Below are 23,205 nucleotides of genomic sequence, written 5' to 3'. Positions count from 1 at the left end.
CATCAAAACATAGATACGGTAGGTATATGTAAACTTATGAACATAGTTATAGGTAGTACTTATTACCTACATCTCGGTAATATCATTTACCATTTTATCAACACTAGGTATGAGGTATTGAGGTGTGGGCAGTTAGAATTTCAGGAGATTAGATTCTTACTGAATCAAACTGAAAACTGTTTTCAAGCATTTCGGTTTCTTCAAAATATAATTATGCTAAGCGGATTCAAAGCTGCTTACATACCTATTAGTCTAGGACTCAAGGTAAAAGATCAAATTGTAAAAATAGGTAAATAAATAAAATAAAATCAGACGAAAATGTTCAGTTTGAAAATTTCAGTTCAAGAGTTGTCAAATAAGCTCACTTTTTTTAAGCGAACAGAGATTTGAAATCTTTCATTTTGAGAAATCTCTGCAGTAGGTACGTTTTGTGGCATCTCCACTAATGTGGGCTCAAAATCTAAGGTAACTTGTTTAACTACCAAGGTCTTATCGTCCCGAAAGCGAAGAAGGAAGACAGGAAGGGGGAAGACCAGCTCTTCCGAAAACGAAGCCTATCTGTTTAGGATAAAATCCTCCCCGGGCGGGAATCGAACCCGCGACCTAGCGCTTACAAGGTGGACGTGCTACCTTTCAAGCTAATTAGGCTGGCAATCAGTGTTTATTTGATTATTTTCTTTATGTTTTCGTATTTTGTCTGATTTCAGGTAAGTCCAGTCGGTTGGTCAACCTGATTAAGTCTTAAGGCGATTGCACAACCTGCGAGATTGTCAGTGGGATATCGGTAACGATTTTGCATTATGTTTGTTGGTTGTTTTCAATCCGTTCAAATCTTTACCAAATTTCATCAAAATCAAGATTTGACCGGCATTGTCCGATTTTGATGAAATTTGCCAAAAATATTAAAACCAAGGAGATTTTCTCATTTAAACTTCATCAAAATCAAGATTTGACCGGCATTGTCCGATTTTGATGAAATTTGCCAAAAATATTAAAACCAAGGAGATTTTCTCATTTAAACGTCGACCCTATGGAGCCTACAGGCACTCTATTGCGGCCCTTTTCTGAATTTCACTGAACTATTAGTTTTTTGTTTTTCCTCTCAGTTTTCTTAGCTTATAATTATTTATTTTAACTAAAATTGTGAAGGAGAGTCAGAATGTAGTCAATAAACTTATTATTACCATTCCGTGATAATAATGATGATTGTACATACAATGTTAAGTTAAGTAATGTACCTTTTAAAATTTTGAGGTCGATGTTCAAACGTACATAATTATGTACTCTGTAGGTTCAAGTGTATTTTAAACCGCGACTCTTATCATTATGTTTGTGTAAGATGTAAGTACTAATAATAATACATGGTGTGTTATGTTAGCCTATTAGTGTTTGTTTTGGACGTGTAGGTACTTTTATATCAGTGCTTCTCAAACTGTGTGCCGTGAGGTCGCCTTAGGTGTGCCGCGAGATTTAAGCTTTTTTTTAATAAGAGAATGGTCACAAAACTGATGAGATCAAGAAAGAAGCAGGTCAAAGTAAGAAAAAAAGCCTGCGGTGGTATTAAAAGAGCATTTATGTTCACTTTTTATACATGAACATGTATGTGCTGGAATGGAGGTGCCGCGGAAAGGTTGGAGTTTGAGAAGCACTGCTTTACATGAACAAATAGCGTGTCCACTATAATTCAGTGGGTGTCGATGAGTGGACTTGGTGGATGTTTACACGCGGTCAATATTGTCATTAGTGGAGAACAGTTACAGGGTGTTACGGAACGTTTGCTGTTATTAGTGGAGGTGGTCCTGGTCCACTTATCAAACTAGGGACCTCAGAACGTGTTTTGGGCCTAAAAACTGACCATCGAAAATCTCAGCCGATTTTGTTACTTTCCTTCCTAAAGGAAAGTTCTTTTTTTAAAAAAAAAAACAACCTCAGTGGTACCACGCTGAATCTGGAGGTTGGTGGTTCAAGTCCAAGTAAAATCAAACATAATTGAAATTCCTTTTATCCCCTTAATATTTCAGTTTTTTCTTCTTAAAATAAATAAATAACAGTAATAATAATAATAATTATTGAAAATAATAAAAAAAAATTACCTTGTCTTCCGTTTGTGATTCTGTGAAATCAAGAAAAAATGAAACTTCAGGGGGGCTGTTGCATAATATTTTCATTTTCTTCTTTTTATGTACATAAATAATTATATAAAAGTTACTTACATATTACATGGATTTGACATGAATTATATTCATCGTTTAAAAACTAAATTTCTGAGATTCTTCAATTTGTGAAAACTGAAATTCGTATACTTGGGATAAAACAGAAAATGAGGACCGTTTCTTAGCAGGAATGCAGGATCTCAGCCTGTTAACTACACGACTTTTTCTTCGTCACGGATTCTCGTGTGAAAAATGTTAAGTCCTTTTTGCATTCCACCTAACGTTTAGCGAATGCGCCAAGATACGGTGTACGATTTTCTGTTTTACCTTTGATCAACCGTTTCATCATTGGATGTACGGTTGATGCTTAAGGGGCGGGGCTTAAAATTGGTTGACCATATTTCTATATATCTAGGTACCTAAAAAGGTTCAATCCTTAGTAGGTACAATCCGTACAATATGTTAGAACCACTTTCGCATTACTTCAAAGCACATTTTCGTCCATTAAAGGCCCTTGCTTTCGCACCTATCCGGGAAACGAAAAACCCCAGTCGGAAAATTTCCGCTCCGGTCGGGATTCGAACCCTTTCCACTTGCTAGCTCGTTCATTCCTTCATTTCTAAAAGGCAAATTGCTGGAATTTTCCAAAAGTTGGCCTAATATTTATTATCAGTGTTTTTAATTTTAAGTTTCTGTGAGTTTATCATGAGGTCAAGAGATGAACCGTACATGACTGAGTAGCTGAGAGGAGTCAGAGATTCCTTGAAGTTGAATGTCGATTTATTCTGAAGGTCCGTTTACACTACAGTTAACTGAAATCGATCTGTTCACTATTTTGAGTGAACTACTCAATGAGTCAGATCCTAAAAGTAACTCACTCTTCAACTCCCTATAGGTATTCGAATATCCTCATTGACTGAGTAGTTAACTGAGAAGAGTATTTCTTTTTTCCGACTCACTCACTATTTACACAGCTCTAATGTCAAAGCAAGCACCTCGGATACTCCATTTTCTCACATTAGGATGTTTGTCCCATTCTCGTTTGGATGGTCCACCCTTAATTTCGGATGATGAAATATGGTCAAGCTACTTTAAGGCCACCCTGTACACACCTAATGGCTCTCCAATTTGTAATTACCGTGTGGCTTATATGGTAGGTAAAAACTGTGAAACCTGTGTAGGTAGGTAGAAGTAGATGTAGAGGTCTGTACGTAATTGCTGTCATTATTCTCCCGCTTTCTTCGATTTTATCCTGATGGGATAATGTTCGTTCTCGGAACGGCTAGCTTTCTCCTATCCTGTCTTCCTTCTCTCTTCGATTTCGGGACGATGGGACCATGACAGTTGCTGTTCCCCCTGTCAAACCTCTTAAAAAAAAGAACTGTCGCATTAGACTTGGGTGTATGCATTTTCTTCGACGGGTGAGAAAAAAGAACCGGAGAAAGCCAGTCGTTCCTAGAACAAACGTTATAAGTTTAGGATAGAGTCCGCCCGGAGCGGGAATCGAACCCGCGACCTAGCGCGTATAAGTACTTTTAATGTGATAAAGTGATAATATTGAGGATGTTCAATACACAAGTGTTACTGATAGGTCATACAGGAGCTCTTGTTGTTTACATTGATAACAGAGCGTGTAAAAGCTTTTCAAAATGATTGCATTCCTTGTTTACATTTCGTCAAGTGTGTACAACTGATACTACACCTGTTATGTTCTTCAAATGAACTCACCAGAGCTCTCTCAAGTAGACACTACTATATCTACAATATTACATGAACACTGAAAAAACTATCAATTATGTACTTAGAATATAATAATTATGATAGGATAGTGTGGGGCAAACATTAATTAAGAACATTAATATTTCTGAAGTTTGAAGTTGCGTGAATATTTATCCAGTATGAACTTTTTCAAGTCGCGTATGAATATCAAACTCCATACCCGGTGAATTAATCATGGGTATGATACACCCTAGGAATGTATCACACATAGCTGACTCAAAACCCACCGTGTATGGACAAATGAAACTGTCAGAAGACATTTGATTGTGTTCGAAATGTATGTATGTATGTATGTACCTACAATATGTATTTAATATTTATGATAGGGTCCGGTGGGACAATTCAAATAAACTAATAAACTCACCAGAACAAACTCTCAAGTAGACACACACTCTATGTACAACAATATTACATGAATACACCACGAAATATGTACCTACAAATTTGTGATAAGGTCGGGTGGGGCAAATCCGAGTAACCAATGGTTGACAGGCCACAGGGGCTTTTCTGTGACTTTGATATAACTTACAACCTTTTTTTTCGCGAAATTAACTCAAAACAATAAAAGTAACAATTAAAGAAGGAGCATTAGGAGGAAGCATAAAAGGTAATATAAAGTTGAAACTTGGGCAATGAACTTTTCATCGGCATTATCTGCCCAAAAAGCCCACTCTGAGGATTAGGTGTAGGGGCAAAGAGCCCCAAAAGATGGAGCTTGGACGAATCTTGGGTCGAAAGATGTTTTCCGCGAGCGAAAATCTGGCTGAGTTTGCTTCCCCTCTTTGAGTTAAGTTTCAGTGCTCCGTTGCTTGAAATTGTAAAATCTTTTGGTTGTGGTTTCAGTGACTACATACAACAAAAGGCCATTAGCAGATAAGCCCTGACTGTTACGAAGCTTTCCCGGAAGTGCTGGGGTCAAAATCGGTCAAGCGAACCATCTAAATTTGTAACCTTAAATAAAGGCTTTCGGCCCCTAAAAGGCATACCTATATGTTTGCTTTTGGCAACATAGTGGTGACGGCAGCCTTTCAACCCGACGTCCCGCGTCCTAATGGCGGACATTCATAGGGTGGTGAAGGATAGTAAGAATCCTCAGGGCATCGTTTACCACTAGATTCTCTGAAAGGGTTCATCTCTTTACCACAAGGTGTTCTGGGAGGGTTCATCTACCCCGGAATATCCGCGTCACTTTGAGTATCATCTTGACAGGGGGCTTGTCTGAAAAAAGAAATTTCCGTTCACAGCAACTTTGTCGTTGTTTACCACCGGCTTTATCGGTGTCTACCACCGATTTCATGGGTATCTCAACGGTGTCTACCACCGGTTTTGGTTTTCCCGGCAACGAAGCATCTTTCACCAGCAAGCTTGACCGTCCAGTGTTCACGGACTCAAGGGAAAGCAAATATACAGGCGGTGTCTACCACCGGTTTTGGTTTTCCCGGCAACGAAGCATCTTTCACCAGCAAGCTTGACCGTCCAGTGTTCACGGACTCAAGGGAGTCAAGGGAAAGCAAAAATACAGTGATTGTTTCGTATGTAGTGTGATTGACTTGTCTTGAGAAGTTGTAGGAGTAACTGCTTTCTGTTTTGGAATGCCTTTCATTTCATAGTTCAAAGAGACTGCTTTCGCCTCAGGATGAAGGCGTCTTGTTCGTTTTGCGTGGGAATATGTACAGCGCTATTGGAAAGCCAGGCAAGTGGTGTTTGGGTTTAGCGTCTTGAGTAATGATGGCAGACTTCCAAGTGAAGTGACCGACGCAGTGATTGTTTCGTATGTAGTGTGATTGACTTGTCTTGAGAAGTTGTAGGAGTAACTGCTTTCTGTTTTGGAATGCCTTTCATTTCACAGTTCAAAGGAGACTACTTTCGCCTCAGGATGAAGGCGTCTTGTTTGTTTTGCGTGGGAATATTTACAGCGCTATTGGAAAGCCAGGCAAGTGGTGTTTGGGTTTAGCGTCTTGAGTAATGATGGCAGAGTTCCAAGTGAAGTGACCGACATTTCCGCCGCCACAGTCACAATGAGGAGCGCTTTATATCAAGTCTTATCCAAATGACAATTCACAAATCAGTTTGTTCAGTTCAAAAATATCTAGGCAGTGGGTGTGCAGGCAGTCTGGGATTTCAGGTCCAAACCGCCGCCACAGTCACAATGAGGAGCGCTTTATATCAAGTCTTATCCAAATGACAATTCACAAATCAGTTTGTTCAGTTCAAAAATATATAGGCAGTGGGTGTGCAGGCAGTCTGGGATTTCAGGTCCAATGTGAGTGGTGAAGCGGAGCGCCAAGAACTCTAAGCGTGATGCTTGTGACCGTGTTTGTACTCGCCCTTGTGATGGTGTTTGTGGTCGGCATGCGCATGATGTTTGTGATGATGTTCGCCATGGCCTTTGTGATGGTGACCGTGCTTGTGTTCACCGTGGTGATGATGGCCGTGTTTGGCCTCCCCGTGGTGTTTGTGTCCGTGGCCGAACTTGCCGTGATGTTTCGCCTCGTGACCGAATTCTCCGTGATGATGATGCTTGTGTTCACCCTCGCCGTGGTGGTGATGGCCGTGACCGAACTTACCATTGTGATGAGCGTCGTGATCGAACTTACCATGATGGCCGTGATGGTGTTTGGCCTCACCTGAAAGTTGGAAATGAGAGACAGAAAGGGTTAATAATATTAATATAGAGCAGTCAAAATTTGAACAGGGGAAAGGTTCACTATATGTCGCTCCTGAAATAGCTGACCATCACTGACCAAATTTAAGTCCAATGAGGAAACGGCGCGAACGACATGCATAATACATTTTTAAAGCGCTAATAGAAAAAAAAAGGTTCACTACAGAGCGCCCATTCGATTTCTCTGTAATATAAGTGTGACCTAAAATGGCCATGCTCTTCGGAAACGTTAATTTTAACCGTCAAACCATTCGCTCTATTTCATCGGAGTCGAACCCAGAACTCTCAGGCTCATTCTCCGTGGAGCATTGACCTTGGAAGTAAGTTCTTTTTTTACCCATTCGCTCTATTTCATCGGAGTCGAACCCAGAACTCTCAGGCTCATTCTCCGTGGAGCATTGACCTTGGAAGTAAGTTCTTTTTTTTGATTTACTGTTCAACTCTAACTATTAAAGCCCGTAAATAGTTTTCTTTTTTCTACTTTATTGCTTCGCTATTAAAACGTACTTGGAAAAGAAGAAAAGAAGTACGTGTTTGGCCTCGCCGTGATGTTTGTGTCCATGGCCGAACTCGCCCTTGTGGTGAGCCTCGTGGCCGAATTCACCATGGTGGTGATGCTTGTGTTCTCCCTCGCCCTTGTGGTGATGTCCGTGACCGAATTTACCTGTGTGAGGGAACATTAAAACATTCAGGCCTTTTGGTGTCCGCCAGTCCGGAACAGGAGCTACGATTTATCTTCCAAGTTGGTCTAACAACCCTCGTACGTTTGTGTGTGAAGATAGAAACACGCAGCCCTCACGTGACTAGGGGGCAGTGTGTAGCTGTGTAGGTCACCAGAGAGGAATTCTCGGAGAGAGCTACCAGCAGAAGACAGGAACACCTAACTGTACTGCGCTTTTCAGAAAATGAATCTCGTTCCTAAGTTCTGGGACAAAGTCAAGCAGACCGTTCACACTGCACGAATTCTCTTCCGAAGTTAAATTTTTCCGATTATTTCTTCGTTGGCAATGTGAATATATTAATTCCTTTGTATACGCCTACGCCTCGCCTCACGAAAAAAGACATAGTGACGAAGAAAAATTCAGTGTGAACGGGCTGAACTACATCTTTCTACCTTGCTGGTCATTAGAAATACTTTACCATCATTTGTAGTTTTTCCTCTATAACTACCTGAAAACGGCTACTTGGTCTGTGGCGTAATATCTCTAGTAGTCGTATAAACTTTTTGTTTGGTCTGTGGCGTATAAACTTTTTTGACATAATACGTTACCATCATGATGATGATCATGTTCCGCCTTCCCGTGGTGATGGTGCTTGTGATGACCCTCCCCGTGATGTTTGTGCCCGTGGCCAAAGTGCCCCTTGTGTTCTGCATGGTGGCCGAATTCTCCGTGATGATGATGCCCGTGTTCCGCTTTGCCGTGGTGCTGGTGATGGTGTTTGGCCTCGCCGTGGTGTTTGTGGCCGTGGCCGAAGTGGCCGTCGTGCGAGTGCTTGTGCTCGGCCTCTCCGTGGTGATGATGGCCGTGTCCGAATTTACCTGGAAGTGAAGTAGGGTCATTTTAAATTGGAAATTAATGCGAAAATTTTGCTTCGTGTGTTGAACATGTTCGCCAGGTTCCGTCAAAATCGGATGAACTGTTTGAGAGTTACCGTGAATATTTCTAGTAGCGCTGTCAAACTTTCTTGACTTTGCGGGGTGGAGCGCTACCGCGATCCTCAAAATAGAAGACGATATTATTGCCCAAGACAATCTTTACCATTCAACCTTGATAAAAAAAAAGAGTTTGATGGCCTTTTTTTTTTCCGAAGCAATGAATCAACTGCTACATTAGACTACTTGTGGTCTGTGTCGTAGCATGTCCATCCGTAATATGTCCCTCATCAGCTCATCACAATTTCAATGTTGTTCATATTGTAAAATCTCTAATGGTGGATTTCACCAACGACTTAATGAGAGATTTAACTAATTCGAGAATTTTCAATGATAGAAAAAGGAGTTTTTAATGATTCAAACAGGAGTTTTTAAAAACTCCTCCTTTTTGGATCACTATAAAAACTCTTATTTGGACCAATAAAAACTCCTTTTTATATTATTAAAATATCCTTTTTGGATGATTAAAAATTCTTCGATTAGTTAAATCTCTCATTAAGTCGTTGGTGAAATCCATCATAAAGGCACTCCGAATGTCCCGATTTTTTCCCTCGTTAGTGTATTCGTTATTTCGTTCGCTTGTGCTCCTCTTGAACAAAATTTCCATCCCGAGTATCATAAGCATCATCCTTGTGTTATTTTCAATCGAAGCTTCCCAAACAAGGGGACCCGAGGGCAAAGGATCACGTCCCGCTGAAATTGAGTGATAGCATTTTGTTTCAAATTCGTCGAAAAATAAAAAAATAAAAACAACAACATGAAATTGTTTGTAATAACATGGTTAAAAAAACGCCCCCCCCCCCCCTTTTGGTAGCTCGTTTGGATGTAAACATATAAATAGGACTTGAATACTCGACTGAAATAAAAACAATATGTTGGGAGAGGTTTTGACTTGTATTTTCTGCTTTGATTGATTGATTTTTTTTTTTTTTTTTCTGTCAGCGCTTGTTATTAATTAAATCGGTGAATATGATGTATTCATGTATTTGTTGTTTTCGGGCGAAATTCCTGACATTTGGTATTCCTTTGTAGGGTATGTACATTTGTACATAGTATGCTGAGTAAAAATGGACTCAAACAGGGGAGATTTTTTGTTTTGCCGATTTTTTGTTTTGCCGATTTTTTGTTTTTGAGTATAGGTATCGATGTGTAGGTAGGTACATAATTACTATTACATTAGTTTTTGTTTTCTTTTTTACTTCTTTTGCTCTAGATTATGTTCACATTTTGTCTCATTCTTTGCTTTTTTTTTCTACTGTATATACCTACTGATGTCTGATGTGTTGTGTTGAAACATGTGTTGTGTTGAACCCCAATGTGTTGAAACATGAAAATAAATAAACTTTGAAACTATATTGAGAGGATGTTTGCGTTAGAGGATTTTTCTGAAGCAAAAAACGTTTTTTTTTCACTGAAAAGAGACAATCGAAAATTTGGACCAAAAAAAGTAAAAATGTGCCAATTTGAAATTCGAACCTGAGGTAGGCCTCCAGTGAATGGAATTTGCTTTCTAGCGATCTAGGGTTACCGTAAGTAGTGTAACGTGTTTGGCCTCGCCGTGATGTTTGTGTCCATGGCCGAACTCGCCCTTGTGGTGAGCCTCGTGGCCGAATTCACCATGGTGGTGATGTCCGTGCTTGGCTTCTCCCTTGTGGTGATGTCCGTGTCCGAATTTACCTGGGAAACGAGTTAAATCGAGGTCAGTCAGTTACATGTGTACTTAAATCGAAGTTAGACACATCATGAATTAGTTGTGAACCTTAGCTGGAACTTCTTTACAGCCTTCATTTGAACAACATCAATGAGTATATTTGCTTTCATTTTAACCTCTGTGGATACTTGATACCCATAATTTAAGAATTCGGGTCCATCGATCGATCGGGGGCGTTATTCCAAAAAAGGTTTTAATTTTGTTGTTTTTTTTTTTTTTTTTTTTTTTTTTTTTTTTTTTTTTTTTTTTGTGGTCAGCAACTTATTGATCAGTAGCGTGTGAAACCAGCCCGATAGAATACCTCGGGATTCCAGTTTTTGCTGACGGTGTGAATTGGGCGTTTGAATATCAAACATACAGGACACCTGTGTTTGTTTGTAGCTCAAATTACATAGGTCCGATATTGGTCATTGGAGTGCCGAATTTGGGAATGAGCTGTTTTTTTTTTTCTTTCTTTCTTTCTTTCTTCTTCTTCTTCTTCTTCTTCTTCTTCTTCTTTTTCCTAGAGAAAATGTCTTACCACCTGAGGGACTAGTTTGATCGTGCTGTCTGTGTGTGTGATTGGAAATACCTTACCCCTCTCCGGTCATATACTTTCTTCTACCATATCTCTGGTAGAGATGTGTAAAAAGTGAGTTATGTATGAAAAAGAACCACTCTTTTCGCTGAACTACTCAGTCAATGAGTCAGATCCTTAAACATGTAACTCTCTCTTCAACTCCCTATGGTTGCAGGTAGTTAGGATCTGACTCATTGACTTCTGAAAAGAGTAGTTCTTTTTTATGACTCAATCACTCTTTAAAGATAGGCTTGGACAAAACAGCCTTTGACAAGCCTGTACACATCTCTACTCCACAGTCCTCTCGTCTCTTACCTCCGTGATGGTGCTTGTGCTCCGCCTCTCCGTGATGGTGGTGCTTGTGTTCCGCCTCCCCATGGTGGTGGTGCTTGTGGTCCGCCTCGCCGTGGTGGTGGTGTTTGTGCTGCGCCTTGCCGTCGTGATGGTGGATGTGGACCGCCTTTCCGCCGTGGTTGTGGATGTGCGACACCTTCCCGTGGTGTTCGTGGATGTGCTTGATCGTGCCCCTGTAAACAGGGTCCAACCCGAGTCCTATTACAGGTTAGCTAGGGGACATTAGCTAGGGGACCTTTCAACATAGCAACGAGTGTCCACGATAATGAAAGTCTAATAGGAGTACGTTTGTCCTTGTTAATGCAGTTGAGGAAGGCGTTATATTAGTAACTGGGGGACCAGGCACACATTTGATTCCTTGTAGCAATAGTTTTCGAGGATTGAAGATGTCTGGCTAGGGGACATTATACATTAAACAGAGAGAAGACTAGCGTCTGGCTTTGGGACTATAAACAGGGAGGAGAACAGCTAACCCTAACCAGCCTAGCAAGCTGGCAGTTCCTCAAAGGGTTCTCTCTGCTTTTAAATACCAAGCACAAGTCCTCACGATGGTTGACTGCGGTTCAGGACGAGCCAGCCAAATTAACATGGCTAGAGCTAGAGACCATCACCCCGGTGTATAGCAGATACAAAAAGACATCTTTTCTTTATTCTGCTATCGCCATTCGGCGAAAGCTAAAGCCGCTACAACAACAACAACAACAGGTTAGCTATAAGATGTACTGGGTCAACTGTTCGAGGAAATAAAGAATTAAAAAGGTTTGAGAAGTTCTCTAATAATTCTGATAATAGGTCACGACTTTTTTTGGTGCAGATGCAGGAGATATTTTTTATTTCCCCGGCATTTCTTCTGATTGGAACCATTTCTATTTGGTCGTACTTATTGTTACCCTGAGTCTATAACTTAAAGTCGACATGGTTATTGCCACTTACCTTTTCTGATGTGGTGTTGGGAAGATCGGTAGACCCAACAGCAATCCATTTACCATCGAGGTTAGGTGTGAAGATATATGTGTATATACATAACTGCAACGGTATAATTACAAGAACTTACCTCAAAACTTTAAATATATCTACAGCGTGGAGCTTTCAAAGATTTCGAGCGCGACTGATCAACGCCGACGCGACATTTCGTTTGAAATTGTGAAATCTGATTTAACGTCACCACACCGTAACAGTAAAGAAAATGGTGTCCTGATTCCATGACAATCTCTCTTTTTCCATCGCCACCTTGTATACAAAATACAAGTAGCTTTCAAAAGACATCTTTTCTTTATTCTGCTATCGCCATTCGGCGAAAGCTAAAGCCGCTACAACAACAACAACAACAACAACAACAACAGGTTAGCTATAAGATGTACTGGGTCAACTGTTCGAGGAAATAAATTAATAAAAAGGTTTGAAAAGTTCTCTAATAATTCTGATAATAGGTCACGACTTTTTTTGGTGCAGATGCATGAGGTGTTTTTTATACCCCCGGCATTTCTTCTGATTGGAACTATTTCTATTTGGTTGTACTTATTGTTACCCTGAGTCTATAACTTAAAGTTGACATGGATATTGCCACTTACCTTTTCTGTTAAGATCGGTAGACCCAACAGCAATCCATTTACCATCGAGGTTAGGTGTGAAGATATATGTGTATGTACATAACAGCAACGGTATATTTACAAGAACTTACCTCAAAACTTTAAATATATCTACAGCGTGGAGCTTTCCAAGATTTCGAGCGCGACCGATCAACACCGACGCGACATTTCGTTTGAAATTGTGAAATCTGATTTAACATCACCCACACCGTAACAGTAAAGGGTGTCCTGATTCCATGACAATCTCTCTTTTCCCATCGCCACCTTGTATACAAATTACAAATAGCTTTTTTACATATTGTTTTTCTTGCTTCTGTAATACGAAATTACTTTTGACAATGGTATTACATATATTTCCAACTTTTGTGCTGTATGGGTTCTGATAAAGATAATTAAAATATTTATAACTATACATATAGGTATTATGTACATATTACTTGAGATAAAATAATAATAATAATAATACATATTAGGTAGATATGTAAATGTAAGTATAATATGGATTAAATGTCCAGTTTACATTTTGTCTTATCTGGGTATACGGATTACTCTATTTACATAAAATATGTACATATTATGTACTTGCTACTTACCTATTATAATCCTAAATATATACAGCCCCTTGTGTAACTGACTGACTGACTGACTGATTCACTCACTCACTCACTCATACTAATTCTAACCCACTTCTAGATGAGCTAGGAAGATGCGGTTTTCACCATTGGATTCCTTATTTTTTATAGGTACTGGGAAAAATCGGAAAATCCCGAAATTCCAAACCGTTCCCGAGATATTGACGTTTTTTAGTCCCCCCATAAGAAATACACAGGGAACAAGGTTTGAGGCCAGCAAAACTTTTCCTACGTTTAATATTTTGCTCTCGCTTTTAGTTTTCAGTTTTCATTTCTTCGAGACAAGACTCAGGGACGATATTAGTTTTCAGGGGCGAAGCCAAGGGAGCGCGAAGCGCGACCCCAAGCACAACCCCGCGAAGCCCCCGGGAGCGCGCAGCGCGACCGTAAACAAGGGAGCGCGAAGCGCGACCACATGCACAACCCCGCGAAGCCCCGGGAGCGCGCAGCGCGACCCCATGCACAACCCCGCGAAGCCCCCGGGAGCGCGCAGCGCGACCGTATACGCAACCCCGCGTAGCGAACACGCGAAGCCCCCGGGGGGGTAAGTGCGAGTTTAGCTTATATTGTAGGACTCACTTATCTTGTTTTGGCCTCCAACACCGTTCAAAAGTGTGTTAAACGTTGACAATAGAAGATGGCAAAACAGGATCCTGTTTTGCCCTAAAAAATCGTTCAAAAATGCGTTTTACGTTGAAAATGGAAGATGGCAAAATTTTTTTTTTTTTTTTTTTTTTTTTTTTTTTTTTATCATTTGTTAGTTTAATGTAATTTATGATTGTATTTTCTTGGGTTGAATATTTTATTTTTTATTTATTTTCAAATTACGTATTTATTCGAATTATTATGCGTAATCTTTCGAGAGGTTTAAATAAATAATTATTTAATACGCCTTTGTTTATTTGTTTGCATTTGTAAAATTTTCTCATTTGTTTGAAATGTCTCGTGCTGGGTTATTATTATTATTTATTTATTATTATTATTTTTTTTTTTGCAAATTTGTTAGCGGATTTTTTCACAGCAGTAAAACTGGTGATGATGGTTAGAAAAATATGTATAAATTACATAAAATAGGGCCCAATTTTTAAGGGTGTTCATATTAGATACCTCCACCTTGTTACCTGTACTTATGTGTAAGTATTATGTGCAAGGTTTTATATTGACCTGATTTTGTTCAGGGGTATGATATTAGAAACCTTCACCCTAATATGTATGGTTTTGTAAGGAACCTGATTTTGTTCAGGGGTACGATATTAGATTCCTCCACCTAATTATTCTTTTGTATTGTGTGCAAGGTTTAATAGGGACCTGATTTTGTTCAGGGGTTCCGTATTGGACATCTCCACCCTTTTTTTATAACTTTGGTATAAATAAAAACATGATAAAATAACAATTTCTAAGTGCTGTTATGTACAATATTCTATGAATCTATGACAATGTGCTATTATGTACAATGTTCTATTTCTCATCTCTCTTTCCTCCCTCCCTCATCTTGCTCCCTCTCCTTTTCCCCTCATCCTCTCTTCCTGCTAGTTCTCTACCCATATTCCCATCCGTTCTTCCCTCTCTTCCCCTCCTTCCTTCTCCTCCCCTCCCTTCCTCAACCTCCCTCCCCCCCTTGTCGAGTTATCGAGTCACTTGAAATTAGCAATGAATCGGTTCATTTCGCTCAAATACGAATTCAATTGGTAATTTGGTACCATTGTCTGGTTTGTCCGATGGTATCTCTATCGCCATAGCATAAACCAATTTACCAGTCATAATGTTGGTATCTGCCCGAGAGATGTTTAACAAACCAATCGTCATATAATTTGCGGATAAATTATATATATCCCCATATAATTTGGGTTAAATTATGAAGCACTCTGCAAATGAGAATGTGAAAAAAACAGGAAAAAATGTGGAAAAAGTGGAAGGAAATTTGTATTGGGAATGGCTTGAGGAGAAAAACTCCCCCATCAGCGCTTTTGTATGTTTTGTACTAAACTCGAGAGAGGTTTTTCGTTTAATGAGCGAAGACTGAAGCACTCTGCAAATGAGAATGTGAAAAAAACAGGAAAAAATGTGGAAAAAGTGGAAGGAAATTTGTATTGGGAATGGCTTGAGGAAAAAACCCCCATCAGCCGCTTTTGTATGTTTTGTACTAAACTCGAGAGAGAGAGGTTTTTCGTTTAATGAGCGAAGAAGTTGGTGTTAATGCATGAGTGGATTTGAAATTGGTGTTGTGAAATGTTTGAATAAAATATGCCTATTTTTCAGTGGAGTTCAATACTAATTTACACCTGTGTTTGTTTGTAGCTCAAATTACATAGGTCCGATATTGGTCATTGGAGTGCCGAATTTGGGAATGAGCTGATCCTGTCTTCCTTCTCTCTTCGATTTCGGGACGATAAGACCATAGCAGTTAAAGTTCCCTCTGTCAAACCTCTTAAAAAAAAAAACACCGTGGAAAAGAAACAAACAAATGATGGAATAATTGGTGCTGACCCCAGCGTAGCTTTTGACCCGATGGTGAAATTCCTCCTTGTGACATCAGATGACCTCTAAGCTTTAAGCACTTCTAGTACAAGTAAACTGTGCACATACATACAGGGTGTTCAGCTTCAATGTGTCCCGTAGGAAAATGTCAACTTCAAATGGAGGAGTTGCAGTTGGGTAAAAATTATGAATAAAAGGTCGATTCCTACGTAAAAAGTTGTAAAAAATTCAAATCTGAAGTTTTTTGTCTTTTGTCATCTTTTGTGTAAGGTTGTGTTTTGTTTTTTGTCATCTTTCTTTTTTATCCTGATAGCGAGTGGCTGCTCCTAGTCAAATCAAATCAAATCAAATATTTTTACTGTGGTGATATACAAACATGTATGTACACAAATTACAGAAAACTGCAGCATTTGTAATTTAAACTTGCCTGAAAATTTTTCACTTACTGTTATTTTTGTCTAACCTGAAGTATTTTTAGTGATAATCAAATTTTTTTCTCTTTCTTACAATAATTTTTATTTTCAAGTGCTAATTTTCTTACAAGTGCAATTAATTTTCAATTGTATATATCTATTACGTAATATTTTTATTTCAAAGTACCGACGACCTTGAAGGGTAACCCTACACCAAACCCCTTAAAGATCATAAATTAATTGACCGTAGCCCAGTAGTCCTTTTTAACACATTGTTTCAATAAAAACACCCTCATTATTCTTTGATTCTTTCCTTCCTTCTGGTCACGAACAACATTTACATTATCCGACTCGCCACATTGTGTGCTCCTGGCTAAAGGTACTCTTAATATGAACTAGCAAAATCAACGAATTGCTCAGCGTGAAATTTTGCTGGCAAGGTCAATCGTGTTTCGGGCCGAAGAGTTGAAAAAAAAAAAAAAACTGATGGAAGAAGAAGTGGAGGAGAAAAAAACAGAGAAGTAGAATAAAAAGTGGTGGAAGAAGAATAAGAAGAGGAAAAAGAAGAATGATTTGAAGATTTGAACGTACAATATTTAGCTCTCCACGGGGTCTTAGGGATGTCCAAATTTGGTGACTGTAAATGACCATGACCGCTCGTTAATGACCCCACTTTGAGCACCCCTAAGACAAACCAATCTCTGTTCCTCATTAATATACAACATGTTAAAGGTTGAAAGAATGTGAACACTGATGAATCAAATACCAAACAACACAAGTAGACGAAGAAGACCAAGAAGCAGAAGAGGAGGAGGAAGAAGAAGAAGAGGAAGAAGAAAAATACAAAGAAGAAGAAGAAGAAGAAGAAGAAGAAGAAGAAGAAGAAGAAGAGGAAAACGATGGGTTTAAACAAAAACCATCGAAGAATACTAGCAAAATCAACGAATTGCTCAGCGTGAAATTTTGCTGGCAAGGTCAATCGTGTTTCGGGCCGAAGAGTTGAAAAAAAAAAAACCTGATGGAAGAAGAATAAGAGGAGGAAAAAGAAGAATGATTTGAAGATTTGAACGTACAATATTTAGCTCTCCACGGGGTCTTGGGGGTGTCCAAATTTGGTGACTGTAAATGTCCATGACCGCTCGTTAATGACCCCACTTTGAGCACCCCTAAACAAACCAATCTCTGTTCCTCATTAATATACAACATGTTAAAGGTTGGAATTGATCAGATAAATATCTTGCCTCCTACTTGCTACGAACCGAGAACTCTCGATGCCTCTGCTACTGACAGTTCCAATCCCGGCCGACACTTTGAATTAATGTAGGTTCGAATCCTACATTGGAGTCTGAATTTTTGATTGGACTACATAATTGATTCGTGTACGAAGTGTGTAATTCCTATCATGAGTTAGTTGAACTTTTTAGGATCTGACTCGTCAAAGGAATACCTAGCTGTCGAAAACATATTTGTTTGTGATGGACCTGTGAAAACGGGAGTTTTTGGGACTCAATCCGTAAGTGAACCCTTCCACTTAGCGGGCTGAATTGGTTATGTGGACCTAAAAGCATCAGGACTCAACTCGTTGACTCCCGCAAAGAACGAGGGAAGTATGTGTTACACACATGAATTATGCATAGAAGAACGACTTGAAAAATGTCTTCTCTGCATCTGAATATACATATGTATAACATATTGCATATCTAGTAGACGTCAGTGACGTGGAGTGAGATTTTCAAAAGGGGAATCCAATTAAAAAAATAAGCTCATTTACGGTATGTCGCTCTGGTGGTCTTGGAATCCACTAATACTTACTAAGGAATGTCAGGGAATTTGTAAACATGTGGAGGTGGAGTCGTCAGGGAATTTGTAAACAAGGAGTCGTCAGGTAATTTGTAAACAAGGAGTCGTCAGGGAATTTGTAAAAATGAGTTCCAAGATTTTGTTCCGCTTATGTATGACTTCGATCATGAGTTAGTTGAACTTTTTAGGATCCGACTCGTCAAAGGAATACCTACCTGTTGAAAACATATTTGTTTGTGATGGACCTGTGAAAATGGGAGTTTTTGGGACTCAATCCGTAAGTGAATTAGTGAACCCTTCCACTTAGCGGGCTGAATTGGTTATGTGGACCTAAAAGCATCAGGACTCAACTCGTTGGCTCCCGTACGGAATGAGGGAAGTATGTGTTACACACATGAATTATGCATAAAAGAACGACTTGAAAAATGTCTTCTCTGCATCTGAATATACATATGTATAACATATTGCATATCTAGTAGACGTCAGTGACGTGGAGTGAGATTTTCAAAAGGGGAATCCAAAAAAATAAGCCCATTTACGGTATGTCGCTCTGGTGGTCTTGGAATCCACTAATACTTACTAAGGAGTCGTCAGGAAATTTGTTAACAAGGAGTCGTCAGGGAATTTGTAAGCAAGGAGTCGTCAGGGAATTTGTAAACAAGGAGTCGTCAGGGAATTTGTTCCGCTTATGTATATGAGTTTATAGTTTCCCCTATTAAAAATCTGACCTCACACCACTGGTGTACATAGTGTACGTATTATCACAGGCAAAGAGTATTTGTGTATCTCTGGTACACAGAGTAAAGTAAATGTACAGAGACTGGAGAAATGCAAATAATCCGATATACAGGGTCGTCGAAGGCGCCTGGGTACACCCTGAAATAGTAGTCAAACTTGTCGCCTTTATAAACGAACACCCATATTTTATGACCAAAGTACCCTGGCCCCAAGTGATTGAAGCATTAATTCCAAACATCTGATTGGTCAAAATTGACTTCAGTCTGACTTGAGAGTGAGAATTTATTACTTACAATGCCCGAAACTCTGAAAAAACAACAGTTTTTATTAATAAAACATATTGATTATTTCTATTACTTACCAATGTTTGTCCTCTCAAAAGGCCAAGTCACACCTGATGCCAACTTCTGTCCTTAGGGAGTTGCTGAAAAGTGAATACCTGCGGCCCGCCAATGTTCAACAAATATCAAAAATGGCCCTCTATACATTTTGAGTTTGACATGCCTGGTATATGAGTTTATAGTTTCCCCTATTAAAAATCTGACCTCACACCACTGGTGTACATAGTGTACGTATAATCACAGGCAAAGAGTATTTGTGTATCTCTGGTACACAGAGTAAAGTAAATGTACAGAGACTGGAGAAATGCAAATAATCCGATGTACAGGGTCGTCGAAGGCGCCTGGGTACACCCTGAAATAGTAGTCAAACTTGCCGCCTTTATAAACGAACACCCATATTTTATGACCAAAGTACCCTGGCCCTAAGTGATTGGAGCATCAATTCCAAACATCTGATTGGTCAAAATTGATTTCAGTCTGACTTGAGAGTGAGAATTTACTACTTTCAATGCCTGAAACTCTGAAAAAAACAATAGTTGTTTTTATTAATAAAACATATTAATTATTTCTATTACTTACCAATGTTTGTCCTCTCAAAAGGCCAAGTCACACCTGATGCCAACTTCTGTCCTTAGGGAATTCTACTGTACTTTCAATTTATTTATGCAAAAAGCCCCCAATCCGGCTTAGTCCCTTATTGAATAAAACTGTTCAATTTTTAATCCTAAGACTTACCTGTTGACATTAGATACATTTTACAGATTTTATGTAAATTAATATTTTAATAGAATCATGCGGTATTCATTATCTGGAATTATATTCTGATAAAGATAATTATAATATTTATAACTATACATATAGGTATTATGTACATATTACTTGAGATAAAATAATAATAATTCTACATATTAGGTAGATATGTAAATGTAAGTATAATATGGATTAAATGTCCAGTTTACATTTTGTCTTATCTGGGTATACGGATTACTGTATTTACATAAAATATGTTGTATCTACATATTATGTACCTACTACTTACCTATTATAATTTTATGTATAGCTTTGTTTACATACTTAACATTACAGCAACTTGGCACTCCCCATTAAAAACCTAAGCTCCTGTGATAGTTTTTTTTTTTTAATAATTTGTTAGTTTAATGTAATTTATGATTGTATTTTCTTGGGTTGAATATTTTATTTTTTATTTATTTTCAAATTATTTATTTATTCGAATTGTTATGCATAATCTTTCGAGAGGTTTAAATAAATAATTATTTAATACGCCTTTGTTAGTTTGTTTGCATTTGTAAAATTTTCTCATTTGTTTGAAATGTCTCGTGCTGGGTTGTTATTATTATTATTATTATTTGCAAATTTGTTAGCGGATATTTGCACAACAGTAAAACTGGTGATGATGGTTAGAAAAATATGTATAAATTACATAAAATAGGGCCCAATTTTTAAGGGTGTTCATATTAGATACCTCCACCTTGTTACCTATACTTATGTGCAAGGTTTTATATTGACCTGATTTTGTTCAGGGGTACGACATTAGAAACCTTCACCCTAATACGTATGGTTTTGTTAGGAACCTGATTTTGTTCAGGGGTACCTACGATATTAGACACCTTCACCTTATTATTCTTACGTGTGCATTATGTGCAAGGTGTTCGAAGGACCTGATTTTGTTCAGGGGTTCCGTATGGGACATCTCCACCCTATTTGTATAAATTTGGTAAAAAATTATTCTGAAGTGCTATTTTGTACAATGTTCTGTTTCTCTTTCTCCTCTCACATCCCTCCCTCTCCTTTTGCTTCCCCCTCCCTCCTTTTGCCCTCATCTTCTCTTCCTGTTAGTTTCCTACCCATATTCCCATCCGTTCTTCCCTCTCTTCCCCTCCTTCCTTCTCCTCCCCTCCCTTCCTCAACCTCCCTCCTCCTTTTGTCGAGTTATCGAGTCACTTGAAATTAGCAATGAATCGGTTCATTTCGCTCAAATACGAATTCAATTGGTAATTTGGTACCATTCTCTGGTTTGTCCGATGGTATCTCTATCGCCATAGCGTAAACCAATTTACCAGTCATAATGTTGGTATATCTGCCCGAGAGATGTTTAACAAACCAATACCCAATAAATAAACTTGAAACTCCCAGTGTACACGCCAACCTAGGAGGAAAAAAATAAGAAGAAGAAGAAGAAGGAAAAAAAAAAAAAACTCAAACACGATTTTTTTAATCTTATTTACTGAATCGAGTTTTTTTTACTCCTTCTAGAAAAAGAAAAATTCCGTTGGTCCTCATTTTTCCTGCTCTATGACTTTGAAACATCACACAAGTAAGCGCAACTGATCTATTGTCTGTTTGAAGTTAACCTGTAGAGTCAGTTTGTTAGACTTTTTATAGATAAATTCAAGTCCCTGGTACACTTTCTTTGGACTAAAAAAGAAGCATTTTCTCTTATGTGTTTTTCAGTGCCAAATCGAATGGGTTCGCGTTTCTTATTGAGCAGTTTGAGGGTGAACACCCTGTATGTAGATCTTTACAATGTACCATTGTAAGAGCTATTGTGGATCCATTGATTTGTCGACAATTAAATCGCGATAGAATGGAATACACCTTGTTTATCCTGCTCGAATGGGAATTAAAAGCTAAAAATGATAGATGGATTGGAAATAGTGATAAATCTGATGAATCTTCGAAAAGTGGAGAGGATTTGTACTATAAAATCTGCTTGTTGAAAGCGATTGTTTGAAAACGGTTGTGAGATTGATGATGGATTTAAAGTTCAAAGTATCCAGGATTGTCTAGAACCGAGCACAATACAGTAAAATTTCGATTATTTCAACTAATTGGGACTGGGGGTAGTTGAAATGATCATTTTCTATGATCTTTTCCTCTGACGAGATCTGACGAGATAGAAAAAAAACAATGGATTTTGGATTTGAAATAATGGAGGTTCTACTGTACTTTCAATTTATTTATGCAAAAAGCCCCCAATCCGGCTTAGTCCCTTATTGAATAAAACTGTTCAATTTTTAATCCTAAGACTTACCTGTTGACATTAGATACATTTTACAGATTTTATGTAAATTAATATTTTAATAGAATCATGCGGTATTCATTATCTGGAATTATATTCTGATAAAGATAATTATAATATTTATAACTATACATATAGGTATTATGTACATATTACTTGAGATAAAATAATAATAATTCTACATATTAGGTAGATATGTAAATGTAAGTATAATATGGATTAAATGTCCAGTTTACATTTTGTCTTATCTGGGTATACGGATTACTCTATTTACATAAAATATGTACATATTATGTACTTGCTACTTACCTATTATAATCCTAAATATATACAGCCCCTTGTGTAACTGACTGACTGACTGACTGATTCACTCACTCACTCACTCATACTAATTCTAACCCACTTCTAGATGAGCTAGGAAGATGCGGTTTTCACCATTGGATTCCTTATTTTTTATAGGTACTGGGAAAAATCGGAAAATCCCGAAATTCCAAACCGTTCCCGAGATATTGACGTTTTTTAGTCCCCCCATAAGAAATACACAGGGAACAAGGTTTGAGGCCAGCAAAACTTTTCCTACGTTTAATATTTTGCTCTCGCTTTTAGTTTTCAGTTTTCATTTCTTCGAGACAAGACTCAGGGACGATATTAGTTTTCAGGGGCGAAGCCAAGGGAGCGCGAAGCGCGACCCCAAGCACAACCCCGCGAAGCCCCCGGGAGCGCGCAGCGCGACCGTAAACAAGGGAGCGCGAAGCGCGACCACATGCACAACCCCGCGAAGCCCCGGGAGCGCGCAGCGCGACCCCATGCACAACCCCGCGAAGCCCCCGGGAGCGCGCAGCGCGACCGTATACGCAACCCCGCGTAGCGAACACGCGAAGCCCCCGGGGGGGTAAGTGCGAGTTTAGCTTATATTGTAGGACTCACTTATCTTGTTTTGGCCTCCAACACCGTTCAAAAGTGTGTTAAACGTTGACAATAGAAGATGGCAAAACAGGATCCTGTTTTGCCCTAAAAAATCGTTCAAAAATGCGTTTTACGTTGAAAATGGAAGATGGCAAAATAAGATATCTTTTTTTAAAAGGCTATTATCTCAGTTCCTGGTAATGACGAAGAAATTATTCTTAAACAGATTAATACCTTATTTTCTTACCTATATTACAGTCCAAGAATGAATATTGTAAGTATAATTAAAAAAAAGATAAAAATATTTTCATGTTGAAAAAAACGTTTTTTTGCTCTCCTGTAAAATTTGAAAAATGTTGGTTATCGTGTTTTGCCATCTTTCCACAGAAATAA

At 38.6% G+C, this 23,205-nt stretch overlaps 1 protein-coding gene across 1 annotated transcript in view; it reads right to left on the bottom strand.

The window, feature by feature from the left end:
* Positions 1 to 6,183: 6,183 nt before the first annotated feature.
* Positions 6,184 to 23,205, bottom strand: part of LOC103518555 (histidine-rich glycoprotein-like) — a 30,462-nt gene continuing 13,440 nt past the window's right edge. Inside the window, exons 3-7 of the mRNA XM_026830102.1 lie at positions 10,798 to 11,048; positions 9,780 to 9,928; positions 7,868 to 8,159; positions 7,142 to 7,261; positions 6,184 to 6,652 (exon numbers count right to left, since the gene is read on the bottom strand). Of these exons, the coding sequence (XP_026685903.1) occupies positions 6,225 to 6,652; positions 7,142 to 7,261; positions 7,868 to 8,159; positions 9,780 to 9,928; positions 10,798 to 11,048 (1,240 nt within the window). The 3' untranslated portion in view covers positions 6,184 to 6,224. The remainder of the gene's footprint in view (positions 6,653 to 7,141; positions 7,262 to 7,867; positions 8,160 to 9,779; positions 9,929 to 10,797; positions 11,049 to 23,205) is intronic.

This window comes from Diaphorina citri, unplaced genomic scaffold (assembly GCF_000475195.1).
Source record: "Diaphorina citri unplaced genomic scaffold, Diaci psyllid genome assembly version 1.1 scaffold61, whole genome shotgun sequence".
Classification (NCBI taxonomy): Eukaryota; Metazoa; Arthropoda; class Insecta; order Hemiptera; family Psyllidae; genus Diaphorina; species Diaphorina citri.
This window is presented reverse-complemented; position numbering and strand designations above follow the sequence as displayed.